Raw genomic sequence first — 24,972 nt, 5'->3', positions numbered from 1 at the left:
TTGGTTGCATGAACTTTCCTGCAATGCAAACTGCATGCATATTCTTACAGAGACCCTCCAGTCATCCTGAAATATCTGGCTACATGATTACACGGCCTCCAGAGCCCCCTTGCATAAAGAACTTGCCTCCTGCAGATATTCCCCGTCTGTTCAGATCTGTCTCCCAAATGCCCCCAGTCTTTCAACTCTTAGATACAGCATCAATTCACATAATAGGAGCACTCACTTAACACCTCTTTTGTGGTACACAGTACCTGCGCTAAACAAGGGTTCTGTTTCAGATAAATGCCTGTACATTGATTTTGCTGCAAGTCAGGTACCCATACTATATTACTCTATACCAGTGGTCACCAACCAGTCGATCACGATTGACCAGTCGATCTTTAAGACTTTCCCAGTAGATCCCGAGGAAATTTTAAAAAAAATAAATACAGGTGGCCCCCGTTTTTCGAACGTTTGCTTTACGACAACTCGCTGTTATGAAAGACCTACATTAGTACCTGTTTTCATTAACCAGAGAAGATTTTAATTTTTTTGAAAAAAAGATGCCCACTTTTTTTCTCAGTTTCAGTTTATTGTCATTTAGAAACCACAAATGCAATGCAGTTAAAAAATGAGACAACGTTCTTCCAGAATGATATCACAAAAGCACATGACAAAACAGACTACACCAGAAAATCCACATAACGTTTGGCAATCCCCAATCCAGAGTCCGGAGAGGCTGCTGCATATTAATATCGCGCTACCATCTTAGCGCGTTCCCTGGAAAGCAGCTCCAACCGCACCACACAAAACAAGACCAAAAGCTAAAGCTACAAGACCTGCACAAAACCACATAGTTACAACATACAGTTACAATAGTGCAGACAATAGCATAATTGATAAAAAAGACCATGGGCTCAGTATAAATAGTCCAAAGATGTTAAAAGACTATAGGTTTGAAAGAAACCACCACACAGTTTCCACAAGTCCTCAGGGTCCCAATAGACTCGTCATCCCACGCAGACGGCAGAAGGGAATATCCCCGCTATGGACTTCCACAGCGCCGCTGGACTCATATGTGTGCTTACCCCGAGAAAGACTACCACGACCGTGAAGTCTTGTGCGGGCAGTTGTATGTGCATGTGTGTACGTGCCGATTTTTTCCTCCAAATAGATTTTGGCTCGCTGTCTTCCAGATTTTGATAAGTGAAACTACACCGTACATACAATATTTCTACTTTATATAGGTTGTATATTTATCATATCATTCCTGCTTTTACTATATGTTCATGTTATTTTAGGTTTTATGTGTTATTTGGTATGATTTGGTAGGTTATTTTTTGGGTCTGGGTACGCTCAAAAATTTTTCCCATATAAATTAATGGGAATTGCTTCCTCGCTTTACGACATTTCAGCTCACAAATGGTTTCACAGGAACGCTCTACCTTCGGATAGCGGGGGAAACCTGTACACAAATACATTATGCCTGATAAACCTTTTGATGCAAAAGCAAATTTTACCCCTAGAGCTCACATGTAGTAACTTCTACTTTGAAAAAGGACCACTCAACAACTTCATGTCCAAAGGAACATCTTTATCTAGGACGACAAAACCAATATTTAACATAGAGGTTTTCACAGAACCGCAGTGCATGGAGGAGGGTCTATACACACATGCGTACCAGGCGGAAAGAACAGAAGTAAAACCCCGCAACCCCGGAAACAACCTCTCTTTACAAACAGCTTTCCGTAGCATAAGTATTGCTATGTTACCATTATCCTAATTGGTATTAACTTACCTTTATAATGCTCACATTACAACACCTCTCCCCCTTTAAATTCCAACATTCCCCAAATGTAAAAGAACTGGGAAACAAAATACAGTTGTGTCATTAGCTTGCATACCCCTGAAACTTACACTATTGTCTCAAAAACATGGTAGATTCAACATTCAGTCTAACAAAGGAAACTGTCCATTCAAATATTCAGTCTGTTAGGAAGTTTGCGAGGGCACTGGGCTGCAACGATTTGTTGACTTGCTGCCTGAGATATAGAAATGAGGAGAACGAGGAACTGTCAGATGATGCGTGGCTACTGGATTTAGGGTTTCTGACAGACCTAATGGCGAAATTAAACACACTTAACAAAGAGCTCATGGGAAAAGACCACGTGATAAGCGCAGTAAATGCGTTTCAGGCCAATCTTGGTGTTTGGATTTCAAATTTAAAGAACGGGAGGCTGACACACTTTCCCAACTTGGTGAAACTGTTACAGGCCATCAATGAAAAAATGCTTTACGCCCTGAGCAGTACTGTGCTTACCTAGACAAACTGGCAATAGAGTTCAATCGGCGTTTTGGGGAGTTAAACATCATGAAAGATATTGCTGCATTTATTTCAAACCCATTTTTGCGGATCAATATAGAACAGATAACAGCCAAATTCCAGCAAGTATTTGGTATGCCAAGTGATAATTGAAATGGAAATAATTGATTTGCAAAATCACATTAAGCTTAAAGCAAGATGAAGGGACGGTGACTTTTGAGGGCTTGTCAGCAGGGAGAAGTTTCCTCATCTCACCATGTGTGCACTAAAAGTCAGTGCCTACTTCGGGTCACCTTATCTGTGTGATATTGCATTTTCACAGATGAAAATTATTAAATCTAAGTACAGGAGCTGTCTTACTGACGGACACCTCACAGACTGTTTCAGACTGACAGTCTGTAGTTATGAGCCAAATTTCAGGGAACTAGCAGAAAGTATTCAGCCCCAGTCATCACATTGAGTGCAACAGTCAATTTTTATTAATTTATTTTTCATGTTGAAATAAAATTAAATAATGAAACCTAGAATTAAAGATGTTGTAATGTGAGCATTATAAAAATAAGTAATACTAATTGGGATAATGGTAATATAGCAATACTCCCGCTAGGGAAAGCTGTTTGTAAAGAGTTTGTTTCTGGGGTTGCGGGGTTTTACTTCTGTTCTTTCTGCCCAGTGCGCATGTCTGTATAGCCCCTCCACCATGCACCGCGGTTCAGTGAAAACCTCCTTATGTTAAATATTGGTTTTGCCGTTCCAAATAAAATTGTTCCTTTGGATGTGACGTTGTCAAGTGGTCCTTTTTCAAAGTAGAAGTTATTACAAAAGATATGAAGTATTGTAATATTCTTAAAGAAAGACAGCTGTGGCTTGTTTGATACGCTAGTTACAGTGTTTTCTCGGTTGAATTAATTTGAAAGTTTGACAAAAGCATTTTATGTACTTCAAATACAATTAGCCCAAATAAAAGGCCTCAAGTTGGAAGTACAATCTGAGCTGTTTTTTCTCTAAACTATTTAGTAGGTCGATCTTGCCTTTCACCAAGGCTGAGGTAGGGGATCTTGGGCTTAAAAAGGTTGGCGACCACTACTCTATACACTCTTAATATAGTATTTTCATTTCATGCAAAATTTATCATAACACTTTCCAAAATTAAAATAGTGGAATATATACTGTATCCAGTTATTAATGGATACAAAACTTTATTTTAGAACTTGAAAAAATGCTTTAAAATAATGGTAGCAGTTGCATAAAGTAGGATATCCTTAAGTCAGGTCACGAGTAACCCATTTTAGGCAGCAGAAATCAACTACTTGCAAAACATCTGAAACAAAATGAGCTTCATCTTACATGAAAAAGTCAGCTTCAATATGGCATTATACAAAGAAACAACAGCTCATAGAATCCTATAATTTAAGTTCCCTCAAAAAAATGGCCAACATTAACAAAACAGTCTAGTTTAGATAAAGTTGATGTCCTTAACAATTAGTTTAAAAATGTAAAATGCGCCTTATCAACATTTTACTGTTTGACTTAGGACACAGATTAACATTTTTCTATAATGCAAGGAATGATCAGCTAATTCTTAAAGATACCGAACACATATTCCTACAAATGAAAATAAGTGGTCAAATATTTTAACTTTTTGTAGATATGCTGTGAAATGAAATAGAACTGATAAAACAGAACTGACAAACAAATATGAAAACTACTCAGACTTGCTTTTTCCATCTTCACCAGCATTCTTTAAACTCTTAGGTTGATACACTTCAACCTATCTTTTATCATGAGGAAACTCAGACTTGGGGACTATTTAACCATCATCCAACTCTGTATGTATAGTGAATTCCCACCATGACTGATCTTTGCAGGATACCTCTAGCAATACCCATTTCAGGCTACAGTTTACAATCACACCCTCAGTACAAGATGGCACCAGCAATCATTAGCAACATTCTGTGGGCTGCAGGAAATGGTTCGATAAATTCTCTTAAATACACTTTGAATTACTTTCACTGCATTCTGCAGCATACATCTTCCCTCCAACAAATGAACTTTGAAAACAACTCAATGATCTTCAGAACTCATTATCGATTGAAGTACTCAGACCAGACAGGCACGGCACCTTTAAGATTCATCACCATGGCCATAAGCAAGGCGGTGGGGGGGAACACACCAAGCCAGGCTGAAATGGAGAGGAATGAGGCCTCCTCTACCCAGCATCTTGTTGGAAAATGTAAATGTACAGTCTCTGGAGAGCAAAATTGAGGACACGAGAGCATCACTTGGCTGTCCTTTTCCTACCTGCATACAGACAGAGGATAAAGAGCAAAGCTCCAGAGTTAGGACAACAAAGGGAGGCAGGGGAGGGGTTATGAGATTGCTTTGAGTCAGTGGACTGGGCCATGTTTAAGCACTAATCTAGGGATCTGAATTAATACACCGTGGTTGTAATGGACTTCATCAAAACAGCTGTAGACAAGGTTGTCCCCACCAAATCATTCAGAGTCTTCCCCAGTTAGAAATCCCAAATGAATCATGAGATCCAAAATCTGTGAGGGCCAGATCTGAGGCTTTCAAATCTAGAGACCAATAAAGTTACAAGAGGTATGATCACCGGAAAGCCATCTCATAGGTGAAGTGGAATTCAGGACCAAACTTGAATAAATGAGGGATACTTGACAGCTGTGGCAAGACTTGAATGCTATCTCCTACAAAGTTAAATCAAGTGACATGGGAGACAGTTGGGCTTCACTTCCAGATGAGTTCAATGCCTTTTATGCTTGCATTGACCATCAGAACATGAAGGAACCATCACAAGCTCCCACATTCTCCAATGATCCTATGATTTCAGTCTCTGAAGCCAAAGTGTGGGCTGCCTTTAGGAGGGTAAACCCATGAAAAGCATTTGGACCAGATTGGGTACCTGGCCAAGTACTATACACATGTGCTGATCAACTGGCTAGAGCATATATGTCAAACTCAAGGCCCGCGGTGGAATTATCTTTGGCCCGTGAGATAATATCTAATTACTATTAAAGCTGGCCCCAGTAATCGAAGCGCCTATGGCGTATGATATGGCTAATGCTAAGTTTATTCAGGTACCAGGTTTTCAGGGTTTTTAGTGTTTATTCGGCAGTCTTCTTCATAAGAAATGGAATTTGTAAAGTGAAACACTTTGTAGTTATAGCAGAGACTGAGACACATGAGAGCAGGCTGAAAAAACGGAGGCAACGAAAGCTGCGTTCGCACGCGTCCGACTGATCTGGCCCGCATGAAGCTGCATTTTGCTCAATCCGGCCCGTGACCTAAAATGAGTTTGACACCCCTGGGCTAGAGTGTTAACTGAGATCTTTAACACCCCACTTCAGCAGTGTGGTACCACTTGCTTCAAGCAGGCTTCAATTATACGGATGCCCAAGAACATAGTAACCTACCTCATTGACTATCACCCTAGTTGCACTCACATCCACAGTCATAAGTGTTTTGAGAAGTTGGTGATTAAACATATTGGCTCCTCCCTAAGAGGTGACATGGATCTGCTCTAATTTGCCTATCAGAACACAGGTCCACAGCAGATGTCATTTCAATAATGAATCCTAGAACATCTAGTCAACAAAGATGCATGCATCAAGATGCTTATTAACTACAGCTCAGCATTCAATATCATTGCCTCAAAGCTAACCATTAATCTCCAAGACCTTGGCCTCAATACCTCCTTGTGGAACTGGTCTTGAAGTACCCAGTCAGTTCAGATTGTCAACAACTCCACGATCTCCATTAGCTCAGGTGCACCACAAGGTTGTGTGCTTAGTACCCTGCTCTCCTGGCTTTACATTTATGACTGTTGCATAAGTACAGCTCCATTGCCATATTCAAGTTTGCTGATGATACCTGCTGTTGTGGGCCAAATCAAAGGTGGTGATGACTCAGCATATAGGAGTGAGATTGAAAATCTGGCTGAGAGTTGTCATAACAATAACCTCTCAGTCAATGTCAGCAAGATCAAGGAACTGATTATAGACTTCAGAAGAGGGAAACAACAGGTACACGAGCCAGACCTCAGTGGATAAGAGATGGAGAGGGTTAGCAACTTTAAATAACAAGGTGTTACTATTTCCGAGGACCTGCCCTGGGCCCAGCACATAAATGCAATTGCAAAAAAAAAAATCACAGCAGCACTTCTACTTCCTTAGGAGTTTGCAAAGATTTAGCATGACACCTAAAAGGTTGACAAACCTTTATACATGGAGAGCACATTGACTGGCTGCATCACTGCCTGGAATAGAAACCCTTGAATGGAAAATCCTACAAAATGTAGTGGATTCAGTACACTACATCACAAATAAAGCTGTCCCAACCATTGAGCACATCTTCATGAAACACTGTTATAGGAAAGCAGCATCCATCATCAGGGATCCACACCACCCAGGTCATGCTCTCTTCTCACTGCTGTCATCAGGTAGAAGGTACAAGAGCCTCAGGACTCTCACCAGGTGCCACTCAGGGCTGCTGCTGACTCACTGTCAGATCCAGCTCAGACCAAGTCCAAAACGTCGACTGTACTGTTTTCCATTGATGCAGCCTGCTCTGTTGAGTTCCTCCAGCATTGTGTGTGGATGATCTAACCTGAATCTACATTTCCTCATTAGTCAAGAAGGCACAACAGTATTAACACTTCGAAGAGATGGAGGCATACAAGGCTCCCTGCCCCCATTCTAACAACTTCCTACAGGAGCAGCATTGACTGTTCCTTCTGGCTGCATCATTGTGTAGTACAAAAGCTGCAAAGCATCAACCCTATAAAGAACAGTAAAAACTTGCGAGAGGATTACCAGGGTCTCCCTACCCCCCCCCCCCTTTTTTTTTTACAATGACATTTACTGGGAGTGTTTTATACAAAGGACCCAAATCATTGTTGAGGATCCCTACCACCTATCCCACAATTTCTGATCCACTTCTGTCAGGAAGGTGGTACAAGCGCAACAGGACGAAGACTGCTAGACTGGGTTATAGCTCCTTCTCTCAGGTTGTGAGACTAATGAATACACTGCCACCACAGAAGTCTTGTCAGTAGCACAGTGAACTGTTTACTGTTAACCTGTACTGTGCACTACCTGCACCTCAAAATATATTTTGTTAACTTATTTTGTTTTATGTGTTGTGTATTTTGTGGGTGCACCATGGTCTGAAGGAAAGCTGTTTCATTTGATTGTACATATGTACAATCAGATGACAACGTACATGAACTTGAACTTGATTTTTCAGTGGCCCAATATCCACTCTTGCCTCTCATTTATTGATTTTTGAGTTTACTCATAAACTTTTGGTATCCTCTTAAATTATTGGCTAACTTGCCTTCATATATCATCCTTTCTCTCCTTGTTTTTTAGTTGCCTTTTGCTGGTTTTAAAAAGCTTCCCAATCTGCTAGCTTCCACTAATTTTTGCTATACTGTATTTCCTCTCTTTTGCTTTTATGCTGCCTTTGACTTCCCTTGTCAGCCACAGTTGCCTCATCCTCCCTTTAGAATACTTCTTTGGGATGTATCTATTCTCCGCCTTCCAAATTGCTCCCAGAAACTCCAGCCACTGCTGTTCTGCTGTCATCCATGCTAGTGTCCCCTTTCAATCAACTTTGGTTAGCTCCTCTCTCATGCCTCTGTAATTCCCTTTACTTCAATGTAATAATAATAATACATCTGACTTCAGCTTCTCCCTCTCAAACTGCAGGATGAATTCTATCATATTATGATCACTGTCTCCTAAGGGCTCCTTTACCTTAAGCTCCCTAATCAAATCTTGTTCATTACACAACACCCAATCTGGAAATGCATTTTCCTAATGGACTCAACCACAAGTTGTTCTAAAAAGCCATCTCACGGGCAATCTACAAATTCTACCCTTGGGATCCCGCACCAACCTAATCTTCCCAATCTACCTGCATATTGAAATCCCCCACAACTATCTTAACATTTCTCTTTTTTCATGCCTTTGCTGTCTCCTGTTGTAATTTGTAGTCTACCATCCTGGCTACTGTTCAGAAACCTGTATATAATGCCCATCAGGGCCTTTTTATCCTTGCAGTTTCTTAACTGGGATTAATCCACAGGGATTCCATATCTTTTGATCCTTTGTCACCTCTAAGGATTTGATTTCATTTTCTTTTTAAACCAACAAAGCCACACCATCCCTCTGCCTAACTGCTTATCCTTTCAATACAATGTGTATCCTTGGATGTTAAGCTCCCAACTATGATCTTCTTTCAACCATGACTCAGTGATGCCCACAATGTCTAACTATGCTACAAGATTATCCACTATATTTCATATACTATGAGTTTTCAAATATAACACCTTCAGTCCTGTATTCATCACCCTTTACAATTTTGCCTGTATAACTGGAAATTCAGTTCTTATCCTTTCTAAACTACACACTGCATTTACTTATATAGAAACTGCCCCAATCCTCTGTCCTATCACTCTGATTCCTACCCTCATGCCAAATTAGTAAACCTGCCCACAAGAACAGCGATTCCCCCTCAAGTTCAGATGTAACCTGTCCTTTTTGTACAGATCACAGCTTCCCCAGAAGAGATACCAGTGATCCAGAAATCTGAAACTCTGCTCCAATTCCTTAATAAGAATTCCATGTCACTCTACCTGATCTTGTACACAAGGATTCTGAATCATTCCCTTGATTTATTGTATGTGTATGCCAAGCTATTTTCCCTCAGCAGGAAAGTATTTGCTCTCTAGGTCACTCTCCCTTCTGAGGTCTTTGGAAATACTGCGTCATTCCCTGATAAAGAAATTCATATTCTGATCTGAAGTACCGTAGATGTCGGATTATAAGCCGCTACTTTTTTCCCATGCTTTGAACAGCATTGAACATAGCGGCTTATAATAAGGTGCGGCTAATAGAAGGTTTTTTCCCATGCCGCCAAAACATTTTGCCTCGTAACAGTAGACCAATAAAATTGATGAGTAGTTCACAGAGGTCCAATGAAATTGTACGATAAATCAAGCGCACTTCACAAATTATTGTAAATCAGCCATTTGTACTCACCCTCATCAACATGGAAAACACTCGAAGAAAAGCATATGATGCAGCTTTTAAGTTAAAGGCAATCAATCTGGCGGTTGAACAAGGAAATCGAGCTGCTGCGCGTAATCTTGGCATACATGAATCGATGGTGAGACGGTGGAGACGCCAGCGCGAAGAACTGAATCAATGCAAAAAGACGACAAAAGCTTTCAGAGGTAATCACAGCAGATGGCCCGAACTTGAAAACTTTCTTGAAGACTGGGTTAACACACAGAGAGCAGGCGGCCGCGGTGTTTCCACCGTGCAGATCAGACTGAAGGCTAAAGCAATCGCCACCAAAATGAAAATCGAAGATTTTAGAGGTGGGCCATCGTGGTGTTTTAGATTTATGAGACGAAAAGGCCTGTCCATCAGGGTACGCACGACTCTCTGTCAGCAGCTCCCTCCCGACCATGAGGAAAAACTTGCTAACTTCCGCACATTCACTCAAACAAAGATAGCGGAGAATTCCATCGGGCCAGATGAAATCATAAATATGGATGAAGTACCTTTGACGTTTGACCTGCCTCTCACTCGGACTGTTAATAAAAAAGGTGACTCGTCCATCATACTGAAAACAAGTGGCCATGAGAGAACGCATTTTACTTGTGTTCTGAGCTGCACAGCATCCGGACTAAAGCTTCCACCGATGGTGATTTTTAAGCGGCTGACAATGCCAAAGGAAAAATTCCCAAAAGAAATCATGGTGAAAGTCAATAAGAAAGGTTGGATGATGGAGAGTCTAATGAAGGATTGGCTCAGAGAGTGCTACGCCAAGCGACCGGGGGGATTTTTTCACATAAAAAAAGCGTTGCTCGTTATGGACAGCATGAGGGCTCATATAACAGATTCAGTGAAAGCTGCCATCAAGAGTACAAACTCAATTCCAGCTGTGATTCCTGGGGCACCACGAAGTATTTGCAGCCACTGGACATCAGCGTGAACCGGGCATTTAAAGTGGCACTACGCATTGAGTGGGAGACTTGGATGACGAGCGGCGAGAAATCCTTTACCAAAACAGGCCACATGCGAAGAGCATCTTTAACTCAAGTCTGCCAGTGGATCCTAAATGCTTGGAGCCATGTCACAACATCCACCATCACCAACGGGTTTCGAAAGGCTGGACTGCTGCGTGATGAAGAGGATCGCGTGCGCTCAAGTGAGAGCGACAACGAAGAGATTGAAGTGAGTGATGAGATCCTGAGGTTGTTCAATTCGGACACTGAAGAAGAGGACTTTGATGGTTTTAGTGCGCAGGAGGAAGATGAAGAAGGCGATCAATAACTTTTCCTGGTAGGCTGCAGAATATATATATTTTTTAACCAGTCGTTAGGAGATGTTGGAATGTTGTTCATGCACTGTTCAGTAAAAAAGTATACCCAACGTAATTTGTGTGTTACCGATAGGTATGTATTTTAAAAGTAGCCGTGTTACAGGCACGGTTCGAAAAAAAGCATTTGCAATATGTATTTGTTTATGTTACCATACGGATTTAATTAAAAGTTTAAAAAATCCTCACGTGTGTTAGGATTTAATATGGGACTGCCGCTTCAGGTCAGGAATGGCTCACGTGATATTAGACAGCAGTACAAGGGAGGGAGGGAGCGAAACTGAGGATTCCGCTGCACCGAAACTGCTAGCGATTCAGTAAACAAAAAAACAGTAAAACTCGTGTGTGAATGGTATCGGGCCAATAAGGACACAAGTGTCCGATGTTACCAAATACCGGTAGGTATAACAAAGTTTAGCCTTACCAAATATGTGTAGCGAGGGTTTGGTTTGGGAGAAAAAGGAGTATAAATAAGAGCAGAATGTAAGGGGAAGGCAAAACGCGTTCTGCAATAAAGCCACGCTGCACTGTAATCCGGTGTTGGTTGTCTCTCTTCCAAAACGAACACAGGGCAGAATTTGAAGCCCAACACGTGTAATATCTTTCTGTGTAAATATCTCATATTACAAGCGGCCGAAAATCCGGTGCGCCAAAAATCCGGTCCGCCGGAAATCCAGTGCGCCGAAAATCCGGTCCGCCGGAAATTCGGTGCGGCCTAAAATCCGGTGCGGCCTGTACAATTAAAAAATTGATTTTATTTCTAAAATTAGAGCCAGCGGCTTTTAATCAGGTGCGCTCTGTAGTCCGGAATCTACGGTATTTGAATCCCAAGTCATTCTATTTTATCTAAAGTTATGGATGCTGTCAATTTCTCTTACAGAGTGTCTATCAAGACAGTCTGTGCAATATTAGACACTGCAACAAGAAAAATCACCCGAGTAAACTGTGAATGTGTATTTAATGTGGCCATTAGACACGAGTGAATCCATCTCCAGCTGATTCATTTTAGCAGAACCAAAATGCTTAAATTAGCCAATTTGCAATCAGCAACAAACACCAATACCAATAGTGCAGCTATATATGATTTACAAAATATGACATTTGATGGTAGCAAAGGCAGCACTAAACCAAGGCATTACAACTTAATTTATTTGCTAAGATAGAAAACAAATCCAGAAATGAAATATAAACAATTTATCAAATTGTTGTCAACATAAAGTCCACATGAAAAAAGCATTGGTTTAAAAGTGAATTTCTCAAGTTATTTCCAATTCCTCAAACTTAACGAACATGACTCAATATTTCTTTCCAAGTACTGGAGTGAGCCAAACACAGATTAAAAGTGAATTGATTACCTCCAAACGTGATATAGCTTGTGGCCCAAAATTTTCCTCTTCAGCTGCAGCATTTTCCTCAACTCGTGTCTGCATTGCCATTTTGGAACTGAAATTTAAAAAAAAAGTTTGCAATGGGATTCTGCAAGACTTTCATTATTAAAATTAGACTGGTGTGGAAGAGGACTGTGCATTTTGATTAAAGAATCATAGATACTGTTAATAAAGATAAACTGAGTACCATCAGCTTTTAAAGGTGTTGGATATTCAGCAATTTCATCCAGTTGCTCTTCAGACAAATCCAAGATTAAAGGAAAAGAGGTTGGAGCTTGAGTGGCTGTTGAAGAGGATGAAGACAGGTGAGAAAACAAGGTAAAGATGAAAGGAGATATGAAGATCAGCCTGAAGAACAGGTCTTGAAAAAGAAGGTACACAGATTAACAGACAAGGTCCAGGAGAACACAGCTCTGGGAGTAGGGAAAAAAAGAGAATGTTATGCTGATCTGTGGTCCTAGGATCATCCATAAGCTAGCTTTATGTTTGACAAACAGACATACTTTATTGATCCCAAGGGAAATTGGGTTTCGTTACAGTCACACCAACCAAGAATAGTGTAGAAATATAGCAATATGAAACCATAAATAATTAAATAATAACAAGTAAATTATGCCAAGTGGAAATAAGTCCAGGACCAGCCTATTGGCTCAGGGTGTCTGACACTCTGAGGGAGGAGTTGTAAAGTTTGATGGCCACAGGGAGGAATGACTTCCTATGACGCTCAGTGTTGCATCTTGGTGGAATGAGTCTCTGGCTGAATGTATTCCTGTGCCTAACCAGTACATTATGGAGTGTATGGGAGATATTGTCCAAGATGGCATGCAACTTGGACAGCATCCTCTTTTCAGACACCACCTTTAGAGAGTCCAATGAATTGGGCAAATTCAACAAGGACAAGGTTCACTTTTCCAATGTCTGCAGTCCACAAAAGACTCTCCCTCATGGAATACAATCTAACCTTGTAGATGATGAAGCAGCAGAAGCTCAGATCTTCATAGTTTCCAAAGACCACAGAAGGTAGCACTATATTTAAATTAAACAAACACTGGACTCAAGCACGAAAATAAGCACAAATACGTATCATCTTTTACTCAGTATGAAGAACACCAGAAAGAGAAGTAGGTCATTCAGCCCCTCGTGCACACCTTACCATTCTATGTTAAGGCACATCTTTTACGTCAGCCTACTTTCCTGAACTGACTTCATATCTCAGGGTTCTCTTAATACTCGAAAATCTCCCTGGTTCCTACCATACAGGTCACAGAGTGGTTGTCTACAGAGTCTCTGTAGGTGGAAGTTATGAATAGGAAGGGGTCAATAACTCTACTGTGCGTTTTTTATTGACCACCCAATAGTAACAGGGACATCGAGGAGCAGATAAGGAGACAGATTCTGCAAAGGTGTAATAATAACAGGGTTGTTGTGGTGAGAGATTTTAATTTCCCAAATATTGAATGGTATCTCCCCAGAGTGAGGGGTTTAGATGGGGTGGAGTTTGTTAGATGTGTTCAGGAAGGATTTTTGACACAGTATGTAGATAAGCCTACAAGAGGAGAGGCTGTACTTGATCTAGTACTAGGAAATGAACCTGGTCAGGTGTCAGGTCTCTCAGTGGGAGAGCATTTTGGAGATAGTGATCACAATTCTATCCCCTTTACCATAGCATTGGAGAGAGATAGGAACAGACAAGTTAGGGAAACATTTAATTGGAGTAAGGGAAAATATGAGGCTATCAGGCAGAAACTTGGAAGCATGAATTGGAAACAGATGTTCTCAGGGAAACGTACGGAAGAAATGTGGCAAATGTTCAGGGGATATTTGCTTGGCGTTCTGCATAGGTACGTGCCAATGAGACAGGGAAAGGATGGTAGGGTACAGGAACCATGGTGTACAAAAGCTGTTGTAAATCTAATCAGGAAAGAAGAGCTTACAAAAGGTTCAAAAAAACTAGGTAATGATAGAGATCTAGAAGATTATACAGCTAGCAGGAAGGAGCGTGTGATAAACTATGTGTATACCTGCCTGGACACGCCCCTCTGCTGACTGCTCCTGTGGCTCCTCCCACAGACCCCTGTATAAAGGCGATTGGAGGCACTGCTCCTCCCTCAGTCTCCAAGATGTCGTGGTCACGTTTGCAGCTAATAAAAGCCTATCTTTTGCCTCCCGTCTCCGAGAATTATTGATGGTGCATCAGAGCGTAAGACTGAAATTAGCAGAGCCAGAAGGGGCCATGAGAAGGCCTTGGTGGACAGGATTAAGGAAAACCCCAAGGCATTCTACAAATATGTGAAGAGAAAGAGGATAAGACGGGAGAGAATAGGACCAATCAAGTGTGACAGTGGAAAAGTGTACAGTTGGCCCTCCTTATCCGTGAGGGATTGATTCTGGGACCTCTCGCGGATGCTCAAGTCCCTTATTCAATGTCTTAATGCGGTGGTCCTTAGGACCCAGCGGAACCCCAGACCTTATTTAACTTATCTCAGCGCAGTGGACATTAGGACCCGGTGGTGGGCTCTGAATCCGCAGTGTTCACGAAAATAATCATGATCACAATTGAAAATAAAGTGGAAATAATAAAGCGATCAGAAAGAGGTGAAACGCCATCGGTCATTGGAAAAGCATTAGGCTACATCGGTCAATGATCGGAACAATTTTAAAGGATAAAGTGAGAAAGGCCCTGCCCGGATGAAAGCTACAATTATTACTAAGCAACACAGAGGTTTAATTATTGGGTTTTGGGGTTTGGGGTTTTTGATCCTCTACATGAACCCGGAGAGCGCACTCGGGAGCGGTCTGTTACTGGATCGAACTCGGGAACTTCTGTTCCCCAGCCGGCGCTGAAATATATGTTCTTAAGCGTTTTATATGCTCGGAGGTTCGACAGACTCAGGTCACTTTCGGTGTGTGTTGTGTCTGCAAGGCTGGTTTCGACGGAGCTTCCATTGTGTGCTGCGTCTGTGAGGCTGAGTCGGGCGGCGCCTTGGAAGTCCATAGCGGAGTACCTCCCTTCTGCCGCTGTTGTGGGATGGCGAGTCTGTCGGGACCCTGGGGACTTGTGGAACCTGTGGTGATTTCTTTTGAACTTACAGCCCTTTAACATCTTGGACTATTTTTACTGTGCCCATAGTCTGTTTTTTTTTTATCAATTATGCTATTGTCTGCACTATTGTAACTGTATGTTGTAACTATGTGGTTTTGTGCAGGTCTTGTAGCTTTAGTTTTTGGTCTTGTTTTTGTCTGATGGATTTGGAGCTCCTTTCTGGGGAACGCGCTAGATGGTAGCGCGATATTAATACGCAGCAGCCTCTCCGGACTCTGGATTGGGGATTGCCAAACGTTACGTGGATTTTCTGGTGTAGTCTGTTTTGTCATATGCTTTTGTGATATCATTCTGGGGGAACATCGTCTCATTTTTTAACTGCATTGCATTTGTGGTTTCTAAATGACAATAAACTGAATCTGAATCTGAATAAAGGTAAAATATATACTATATACTAAGACAAATGTTTTGACTAACTGATGCTAAATAATACCGGATGTACCTGTTCCGACTTACTTAGAAAGAGAACTTCCAATTTTTTTCGATCCCAATCCACGATAACCCACGCACATCCTCCCGTATACTTTAAATCATCTCTAGATTACTTATAATACCTAATACAACGTAAATGCTATGTAAAGCAGTTGTTATACTGCATTGTTTAGGGAATAATGACAAGAAAAAAAGTCTGTACATGTGCTTGACCAACAAGTGCAGGAAGAGCACTCCCGGGTTTTCTCAATTCGCAGTTGGTTGAATTCACGGATAAGGAGGGCCGAATGTATATGGAACTAGAGGACATAGCAAAGGTACTTAAGGAATACTTTGCTTCAGTATTCACTATGGAAAAGGACCTTGGCGATTGTAGGGATGACTTTTAGCAGACTGAAAAGCTTGAACATGTAGATATTAAGGAAGATGATATGCTGGAGCTTCTGGAAAGCATCAGGTTGGAGAAATCACCGAGACTGGATGGGATGTACTCCAGGCTACTGTGGGGAGCGAGGGAGTAGATTGCTGAGCCTCTGGCAAAGATCTTTGCATGATCAATGAGGATGGGAGAGGTTCCCGAGGATTGGAGGGTTGCGGATATTGTTTCCTTATTCAAGAGAGTAGAGATAGCCCAGGAAATTACAGGCCAATGAGTCTTACTTCAGTGGTTGGTAAGTTGATGGAGAAGATCCTGAGAGGCAGGATTTATGAACATTTGGAGAGGCATAATATGATTAGGAATAGTCAGCATGGCTTTGTCAAGGGCAGGTCGTACCTTCAGAGCCTGATTGTATTTTTTGAAGATGTGACCAAACACATTGATGAAGGTACAGCCATTGAAGTAGTGTATATGGATTTCAGCAAGGCATTTGATAAGGTAACCCATGCAAGGCTTATTGAGAAAGTAAGGAGGCATGGGATCCAAGGGGACATTGCTTTGTGGATCCAGAACTGGCTTGCCCACAGAAGGCAAAGAGTGGTTATAAACAGGTCATATTCTGAATGGAGGTCAGTCACCAGTGGAGTGCCTCAAGGATCTATTCTGGGACCCTTACTTTTCGTGATTTTTATAAATGACCTGGACGAGGAAGTGGAGGGACGGGTTAGTAAGTTTGCTGATGACACAAAGGTTGGGGGTATTGTGGAGGGCTATCAGAGGTTACAGCAGGACATTGACAGGATGCAAAACTGGGCTAAGAAGTGGCAGATGGAGTTCAACCCAGATCAGTGTGAGGTGGTTCATTTTGGTAGGTCAAGTATGATGGCAGAATATAGCATTAATGGCAAGAATCTTGACAGTGTGGCGGATCAGTGGGATTTTGGGGTTCAAGGCCATAGGACAGAAGTAAGTGTCACGAAGTGTCAGAAATAAGGCGGATGAGCTTGAAGCTCAGGTGCAAATGGGTAACTATGATGTTGTTGGGATAACGGAGACATGGCTGCAGGGAGATCAGACCTGGGAAATGAATGTGCAAGGGTATACGTGCTATCGTAGGGACAGAAATGTGGGCAGAGGAGGTGGGGTGGCCCTGTTGGTGAGGAATGAGATTCAGTCCTTTGCAAGGGGGGACACAGGATCAGGAAAAGTGGAGTCTGTGTGGATAGAATTGAAGAACAGTAAGGGCAAAAGGACCCTAATGGGTGTTGTCTATAGGCCACCAAACAGTAGCATGGATATTGGGTGCAAGTTAAATAGGGAGTCAACATTGGCATGTGGCAAAGGTAATGTCACAGTAGTTATGGGGGATTTCAACATGCAGGTGAACTGGGAGAATCAGGTTGGTGCTGGACCCCAGGACAGGGAGTTTGTAGAGTGCCTACGGGATGCATTCTTGGAACAGCTTGTACGAGAGCCGTCCAGGGACAAAGCTATTCTGGATTTAGTGTTATGTAATGAACAGGATTTGAAAAGCGATCTTGAAGTAAAGGAGCCATTAGGAGGTAGTGATCATAATATGATAAGTTTTTATCTGCAATTTGAGAAGGATAAGGGCAGCTCAGAGGTGTCAGTGTTGCAGTTGAACAAAGGAGACTATGGAGCCATGAGGGAGGAGCTGGCCAAAGTTAACTGGACGGATATCCTAGCAGAAAAGACAGTGGAACAGCAATGGCAGGTATCCTTGGGAATAATGCACAAGGTGCAAAATCAGTTCATCCCCCGGAAAAGGAAGGATTCAAAGGGGGGAAAGGGGCCACAGTGGTTGACAAAGGAAGTCAGAGATTGCATAGCATTAAAAAAAAGGAAGTATGACAGAGTGAGTGAGAGGACAGATGACTGGGAAATTTTTAAGGAACAACAGAACTTAACTAAAAAGACAATATGGGGAGAAAAAAATGAGGTACGAACACAAGCTAGCCAGAAATATAAAGGAGGATAGCAAAAGCTTTTTTAGGTATGTGAAGAGTAAGAAGATAGTTAAGAACAATGTTGGGCCCTTGAAGAATGAATTGGGTGAAATTGTTATGGGAAACAGAGAAATGGCAGAAGAATTTAATAAGTACTTTAGATCTGTCTTCACTAAGGAAAACACAAGCAATCTCCCAGATGTATGGATGGGCCAAGGACATAGGGTAACAGAGGAAATAAAACAGATTGACATTAGGAAGGAAACAGTGATGAGTAGACTGATGGGACTGAAGGCTGACAAATCCCCAGGTCCAGATGGTCTGCATCCTAGGATACTAAAGGAGGTGGCCCTGGAAATTGCGGATGCATTGGTAATCATTTTCCAATGTTCCTTAGATTCAGGATCAGTTCCTGAGGATTGGAGAATGGCTAATGTTATCCCACTTTTTAAGGAGGGAAGGAGAAAACAGAGAACTATCGTCCTGTCAGCCTAACATCAGTAGTGGGGAAGATGCTCGAGTCCATTATTAAAGATGAAATAGTGGCATATCTAGATAGCAGTGATAGGATTGGGCCGAGCCAGCATGGATTTACCAAGGGTAAATCATGCTTGACTAATCTATTGGAGTTTTTCGAGGATGTAACCAGGAAGTTAGACAAGGGAGATCCAGTGGATGTAGTGTACCTCGATTTTCAGAAGGCATTTGATAAGGTCCACATAGGAGATTGGTGGGTAAAATCAAAGCTCATGGCATTGGGGGGAAGACATTGACATGGATAGAAAACTGGTTGGCAGATAGAAAGCAAAGGGTAGCAGTGAATGGGTGTTTCTCGAAATGGCAGGTGGTGACTAGTGGAGTGCCACAGGGCTCGGTATTGGGACCACAGCTGTTTACGATTTACATAAACGATTTAGATGAAGGCATTGAGAATAACATCAGCAAGTTTGCTGATGATACTAAGCTGGGTGGCAGTGTGACATGTGATGAGGATGTTAGGAGAATTCAGGGTGACTTGGATAGGCTGGGTGAGTGGGTAGATACTTGGCAGATGACGTTTAATGTGAATAAGTGTGAGGTTATCCACTTTGGGAGTAAGAACAGGAAGGCAGATTATTATCTGAGCGGTGTAGAGTTAGGTAAAGGAGAAATACAAAGAGATCTAGGAGTCCTTGTTCATCGGTCACTGAAGGTGAATGAGCAAGTGCAGCAGGCAGTGAAGAAGGCTAATGGAATGTTGGCCTTTATTACAAAGGGAATTGAGTACAAGAGCAAGGAAATCCTCTTGCATTTGTACAGGGCCCTGGTGAGACCACACCTGGAGTATTGTGTACAGTGTTGGTCTCCAGGGTTAAGGAAGGACATCCTGGCTGTAGAGGAAGTGCAGCGTAGATTCACAAGGTTAATTCCTGGGATGTCAGGACTGTCTTACGCAGAGAGGTTAGAGAGACTGGGCTTGTACACGCTGGAATTAAGGAGATTGAGAGGGGATCTGATTGCAACATATAAGATTATTAAGGGATTGGACAAGATAGAGGCAGGAAATATGTTCCAGATGCTGGGAGAGTCCAGTACCAGAGGGCATGGTTTGAGAATAAGGGTTAGGTCATTTAGGACAGAGTTAAGGAAAAACTTCTTCTCCCAGAGAGTTGTGGGGGTCTGGAATGCACTGCCTCGGAAGGTAGTGGAGGCCAATTCTCCGGATGCTTTCAAGAAGGAGCTAGATAGGTATCTTATGGATAGGGAAATCAAGGGCAGGAACTGGGTATTGATAGTAGATGATGGGCCATGATCTCAAAATGGTGGTGCAGACTCGAAGGGCCGAATGGTCTACTTCTGCACCTATTGTCTATTGACACTTAAAGCTGTTATGCAGGTTGACTCTATGGTTAAGAAGGCATACCTGGTCAGACCCCACTTGGAGTACTGTACTCAATTCTGGTCGCCATAGGAAGGGTCCAGAGGAGATTTACAAGGATGTCACCTGGATTGGGGAACATGCCTTATGAGAATAGGTTGAGTGAACTCGGCTTTCTCTCCTTGGAATGACAGAGGATGAGAGGTGACCTGATAGAGGTGTACAAGATAATGATCATGTGGATAGTCAGAGGCTTTTTCCCAGGACTGAAATGGCTAGCAGGGGAGGGCATAGTTTTAAGGTGCTTGGAAGTAGGTAGAGAAGAGATGTCACAGTTAAGTTTATTTTTATTTTTTTATTTTTTTTTACGTAAAGAGTGGTGAGTGTGTGGAATGGGCTGCCGCCAGTGGTGGTGGAGGCGGAAACAATAGGATCTTTTAAGAGACTCCTGGATAGGAACATGGAGGTTAGAAAAATAGAGGGCTATGGGTAAGCCTAGGTAGTTCTAAGGCAAGGGCATGTTCAGCACAGCCTTGTGGACCGAAGGGCCTGTATTGTGCTATAGGTTTTCTATGTTTCTGTGCCAAGAAAATTCCTTTCACTTCAATTCTGAATAGTTAATACAACATTTTGAGAATTTGACTCTGGTTCTAGATACCCTAGCTGGAGAACAACATCCCGGTATCCGCCCTGTTGTGTTTCTTAATCCTATACTTTTCAATGAGATCACCTAACTCAAAAGAAATCCCAGGGGACTATCACTTGGCCAACCAGTTGCTGATTCGAAAACTTCCTTTAACACACCAGACCCTGGTACCTGTAACTCGCTTTAAATCCACTTGGTTGTTTATCATGCTCGCATGACACTCACCAGGGCTCCATTTCCACTTTCTCTGTTTCCCTGGAATGTTATACCACTGTGCAACGACTATAAATGACTTGAAGGTGTATATGAAAATTAATCTGAATAACATTCTATAGTCTGGAAAATATGTTGATGCAGCAGCCTCAAACATGCTATATTACCAGAATTTTACCGTATCACATTTATTTTCCTCATTCAAATTGATGTACAATGTGAACAGCTGGGACTTCAACACCCAATACTCAGGTACCACATTAATATTATAAACTACCAAGGAGAAAATGACCCTTACAATAAGAGACAGGACCATCATCAACATGACACAGCATCATCAAAGTCCATCACAAGACAGTCCATAGTCAGTAGTAAAACTCAACTTTAAGCTGTGTAGGAGCATCTGAGTCAATCGCTCACAGTGCTTAAATCCATGAGCTCAGAAGTGAATTTTAAAATAAGGCTTCTTTATTTGGGATCTGGTTCTCACTTGCAAGGAAAGCCATTTATTATGCACCCCCAATTGTTCTCAAGGTGCTGGTAAGATGATACAAAAACCTGAGAACATAAACCACAAGGCCAAAGGGCATTTCTATACCACTTGAATGGACTTTTCATATGCCAGAGATCTAGAGCTCCCAATCTCATTTCCCTTTGGATTTCACTTGTCAACCTCCACTGCACTAGAGGTGTACGTATCTATGTTACAAACTGGTGAAAGAACGTTTCAGTAATGATGACCCGCTGTTCACCTCTGGTCATTTTTAAACAGTGAAATGCAGGCACTGCTATTCACTGAGGGATTCCAATGCCATTGTGATTACACCCCTCTCTATGCTACTGTTGAGAAAGCGCTGAGAGCACCATCTGTATGGCACCATCAGTGACCGGCATACCACACACCCTGACGATTTCTTTATTGTTACTGGCAACTTCAATTATGCTAACCTGAAAATAGCTCTACCTAAATTCTATCAGCATGTTGACTTTGCTACCAGAGGTGAAAACATGTTAGACACTGATGCATACATGTCTGCTCATCAGCCCTACGTGGGACACTCTGACCACTTAGCAGTTATGTTAATTCCAGCATACAGACCACTTATCAATGGAGTCAAACCAGATCAAAGAGAGATAAAGACATGGCCAGATGGAGCAACCTCAGCATTATGGGACTGTCTTGAAAACATGAATGGGAACATATTCAGGGAGGTGGCTACCTACAACCGTCATATTAACATCAATTAATATGCAAAATCTGTGTCTGGCTATATAGAGAAGTACATTGAGGACGTCACCACACAACACAGGCGTGATGTGATCACTGCTGAGAGATCAGGATGCTGCCTTTAGATCAGGGATAAGACATAGTCAGCAAAAGCTGCATTTTCCCATCAGGAAAGCAAAATGTGATTATTCATAGAACAGATAGCCATTTTTGTGACACCAGAAACACGAGGTACATGTGGAAGGGCATCAGAGCATAACAGACTACAGGTCCACCTTGTGTACCAACGACAGTGACACCTCTCCTACTGATTGGGTCAATATCTTTTGCACATGGTTTGATGCAAGGAACGATGTGCTGGGAAGGAAGACCCCGTCCCCCTTCCTCCCAATGAGTAGATAGATAGATAGATACTTTATTCATCCCCATGGGGAAATTCAACTTTTTTTCCAATGTCCCATACACTTGTAGCAAAACTAATTACATACAATACTTAACTCAGTAAAAAATATGATATGCATCTAAATCACTATCTCAAAAAGCATTAATAATAGCTTTTAAAAAGCTCTTAAGTCCTGGCGGTTGAATTGTAAAGCCTAATGGCATTGGGGAGTATTGACCTCTTCATCCTGTCTGAGGAGCATTGCATCGATAGTAACCTGTCGCTGAAACTGCTTCTCTGTCTCTGGATGGTGCTATGTAGAGGATGTTCAGAGTTTTCCATAATTGACCGTAGCCCACTCAGCGCCCTTCGCTCAGCTACCGATGTTAAACTCTCCAGTACTTTGCCCACGACAGAGCCCGCCTTCCTTACCAGCTTATTAAGACGTGAGGCGTCCCTCTTCTTAATGCTTCCTCCCCAACACACCACCACAAAGAAGAGGGCGCTCTCCACAACTGACCTATAGAACATCTTCAGCATCTCACTACAGACATTGAATGAGGCACACTGTCTGGCTGCAGCTGATGCGAGAAAAGCCCCAGCCAGGATCAACCCATTTAAAGCTGTAGGGCCCTGATAACTTACCTGGTTGGGTACTGAGGTACTGTGCAGCCCAGCTAACAGAGGATCTAACAAACATCTTCAACATCTCTCTGCAACAGTCCACTATCAAGGTAACCAAGAGGGTGATAGTAACCTGCCTTAATGACTACGTCCTGTGGCATTGATCTCAACAATAATGAAGTGCTTTGAGAGGCTGGTTATGGATTGCATTATTTCCTATCTTCCTCCTACAATAGACGCTTTCCAGTTTGCTTATTGCTGAAATTAGTCCACTGATGATGCCAAAGCGTCTTCACTCCATTACGTCCCGTCCCAAGTGGAAAAATTATGCTTCATATGTCAGGATGCTGTTTATCAATTTCAGTGCAGCATTTCATACAATAGTCCTTCAGAAGCTGGTGGGTAAACTGTCCATGTTCTACCTTATTATTTGTTAATTCATTTGTGGTAATATTACCACACATGTTGTGTGTGTGGGCTATATGTACTAGTGTTGTGCACCTTGGTCCAAAGGAACGCTCTTTTGTTTGGCAGTATACATATATATGGTTGAATGACAACAAACTTGAACTTTCCCTGTAACTGTAGCACTACATTCATGATCTTTCTGGTTGGCATACAAAACTAAAAAGCCTTTCACTGTTTCTCAGTCTGTGACAATAAGAAACCAATATCAAGCTTTCCCCACAGACTGGCCTTCAGGATTCACACAGCAGTGGTGCTACCAAGTCACCCTTGGTGATGGATTTTGCAGTGCCTCTCAGTTCAAAGTAAATTTTATTATCAAAGTACATATATGTCACCATATAAAACCCCCACATGTAGTGGCGCTTATTCATTATCTGAATAGGTTTGCTTGCCCCCATCTGAATTTGAAATCATGCTGTGGGCCACTCACATCAAAACACCTGATGGTAAGGAGTAGAAATGGTGAGCAGCTTAAATTTCTTAAAATTAAGATCGATCCGGTGCCCAACATATTGATTAGGTTCAAGGAAATTTAGTATGGCACCAAAGATTGTCGGTGATAATTGACCAGAGTGAGGGGCACGGAACCTCATTTATCAGACCATAAAAAGACAGCCCCGCCCCCCACCCGTGCACCTCACAAGCCCGAGTTCGGCTTGGCCCACTCTAAGCCGCGTCTCAGCCCTTTGAAAGATGCCGACATTACCTCAAAATAACCGACCCAACGAAGCCTCAGGCCCACGCCGTCTGTTCACCCCGTTACTCGGCTTCTTCTTCTCCCGTCACTTTTGCGCCTTAGCCATCCGCTGCGCAGTCACTGTGGCGCTGGCCCTGTCCGTCTCTCGTCGCTGTCATTCGTTAGCCGCTACCCCAGCCCTCAACTTCTTCCTCCTCCTCCGCCGCCACCTTCGCGCCAACACTCTCGTCGTCCTTTCCAAAAACCGCGCCACTTGGCCAATACGTGATGACGTGTAACGCGTGCGCGGGCTGGCGGGCAGGCGTGCGCGCTCCCCTCCGACAAAGATCGAGTGACGGCGGCGGGGTGTTAGTACGTTTATTTGCTCAGCCTTTTGCTAAAGGAAGGGTGATTTCCACATGGAGTTAACAAGGGAATGAGTGAATGAGGTTATCATTTTAACAGTGCCAGCTGAGTTGGTGCCTCTAGGGTAGTACTGCAGTGATGAAGATGCTGAACTCGCTTTACTGCCTCAGGTGGGCACAAAAGATCCCGGGAAACACACACAAAATGCTGGAAGAACTCAGCAGGCCAGACAGCATCTGTGGAAATAAATAAACGGCCGACATTTCGGTCCGAGACCTTCATCAGGGAGACACATGAAACTGCAGATGATGGAGTAACACAAAATGCTGGAGGAAAGCAGCGGGTCGAGCAGCATTTATAGAGGAAAGGAGCCCCACAGGCGCTGCTCCACCTGCTCAGTTCTCCAAGGTTGTTGTCAAAGAACCCAAGATATTGCCTCAAAGAGAAACACGAATGTTATTTATTCGAGGTGGGGTGGTCACTGTTTATTCCTTATGTATTAATGGAGCAAGGTTCTATTAATTT

At 42.5% G+C, this 24,972-nt stretch overlaps 1 protein-coding gene across 1 annotated transcript in view; it reads right to left on the bottom strand.

Annotated features, from left to right (window-relative positions):
• The window catches only part of rad51 (RAD51 recombinase), a 77,104-nt gene extending 52,766 nt beyond the window's left edge, over positions 1-24,338 (bottom strand). Inside the window, exons 1-2 of the mRNA XM_073040341.1 lie at positions 24,112-24,338; positions 12,073-12,160 (exon numbers count right to left, since the gene is read on the bottom strand). Of these exons, the coding sequence (XP_072896442.1) occupies positions 12,073-12,153 (81 nt within the window). The 5' untranslated portion in view covers positions 12,154-12,160; positions 24,112-24,338. The remainder of the gene's footprint in view (positions 1-12,072; positions 12,161-24,111) is intronic.
• Between the last annotated feature and the right edge of the window lie 634 nt (positions 24,339-24,972).

This window comes from Hemitrygon akajei, chromosome 3 (genome assembly GCF_048418815.1).
Source record: "Hemitrygon akajei chromosome 3, sHemAka1.3, whole genome shotgun sequence".
NCBI classification, from domain to species: domain Eukaryota; kingdom Metazoa; phylum Chordata; class Chondrichthyes; order Myliobatiformes; family Dasyatidae; genus Hemitrygon; species Hemitrygon akajei.
The sequence above is the reverse complement of the archived record's forward strand: the minus strand, read 5'-3'. Positions and strand labels throughout refer to the sequence as shown.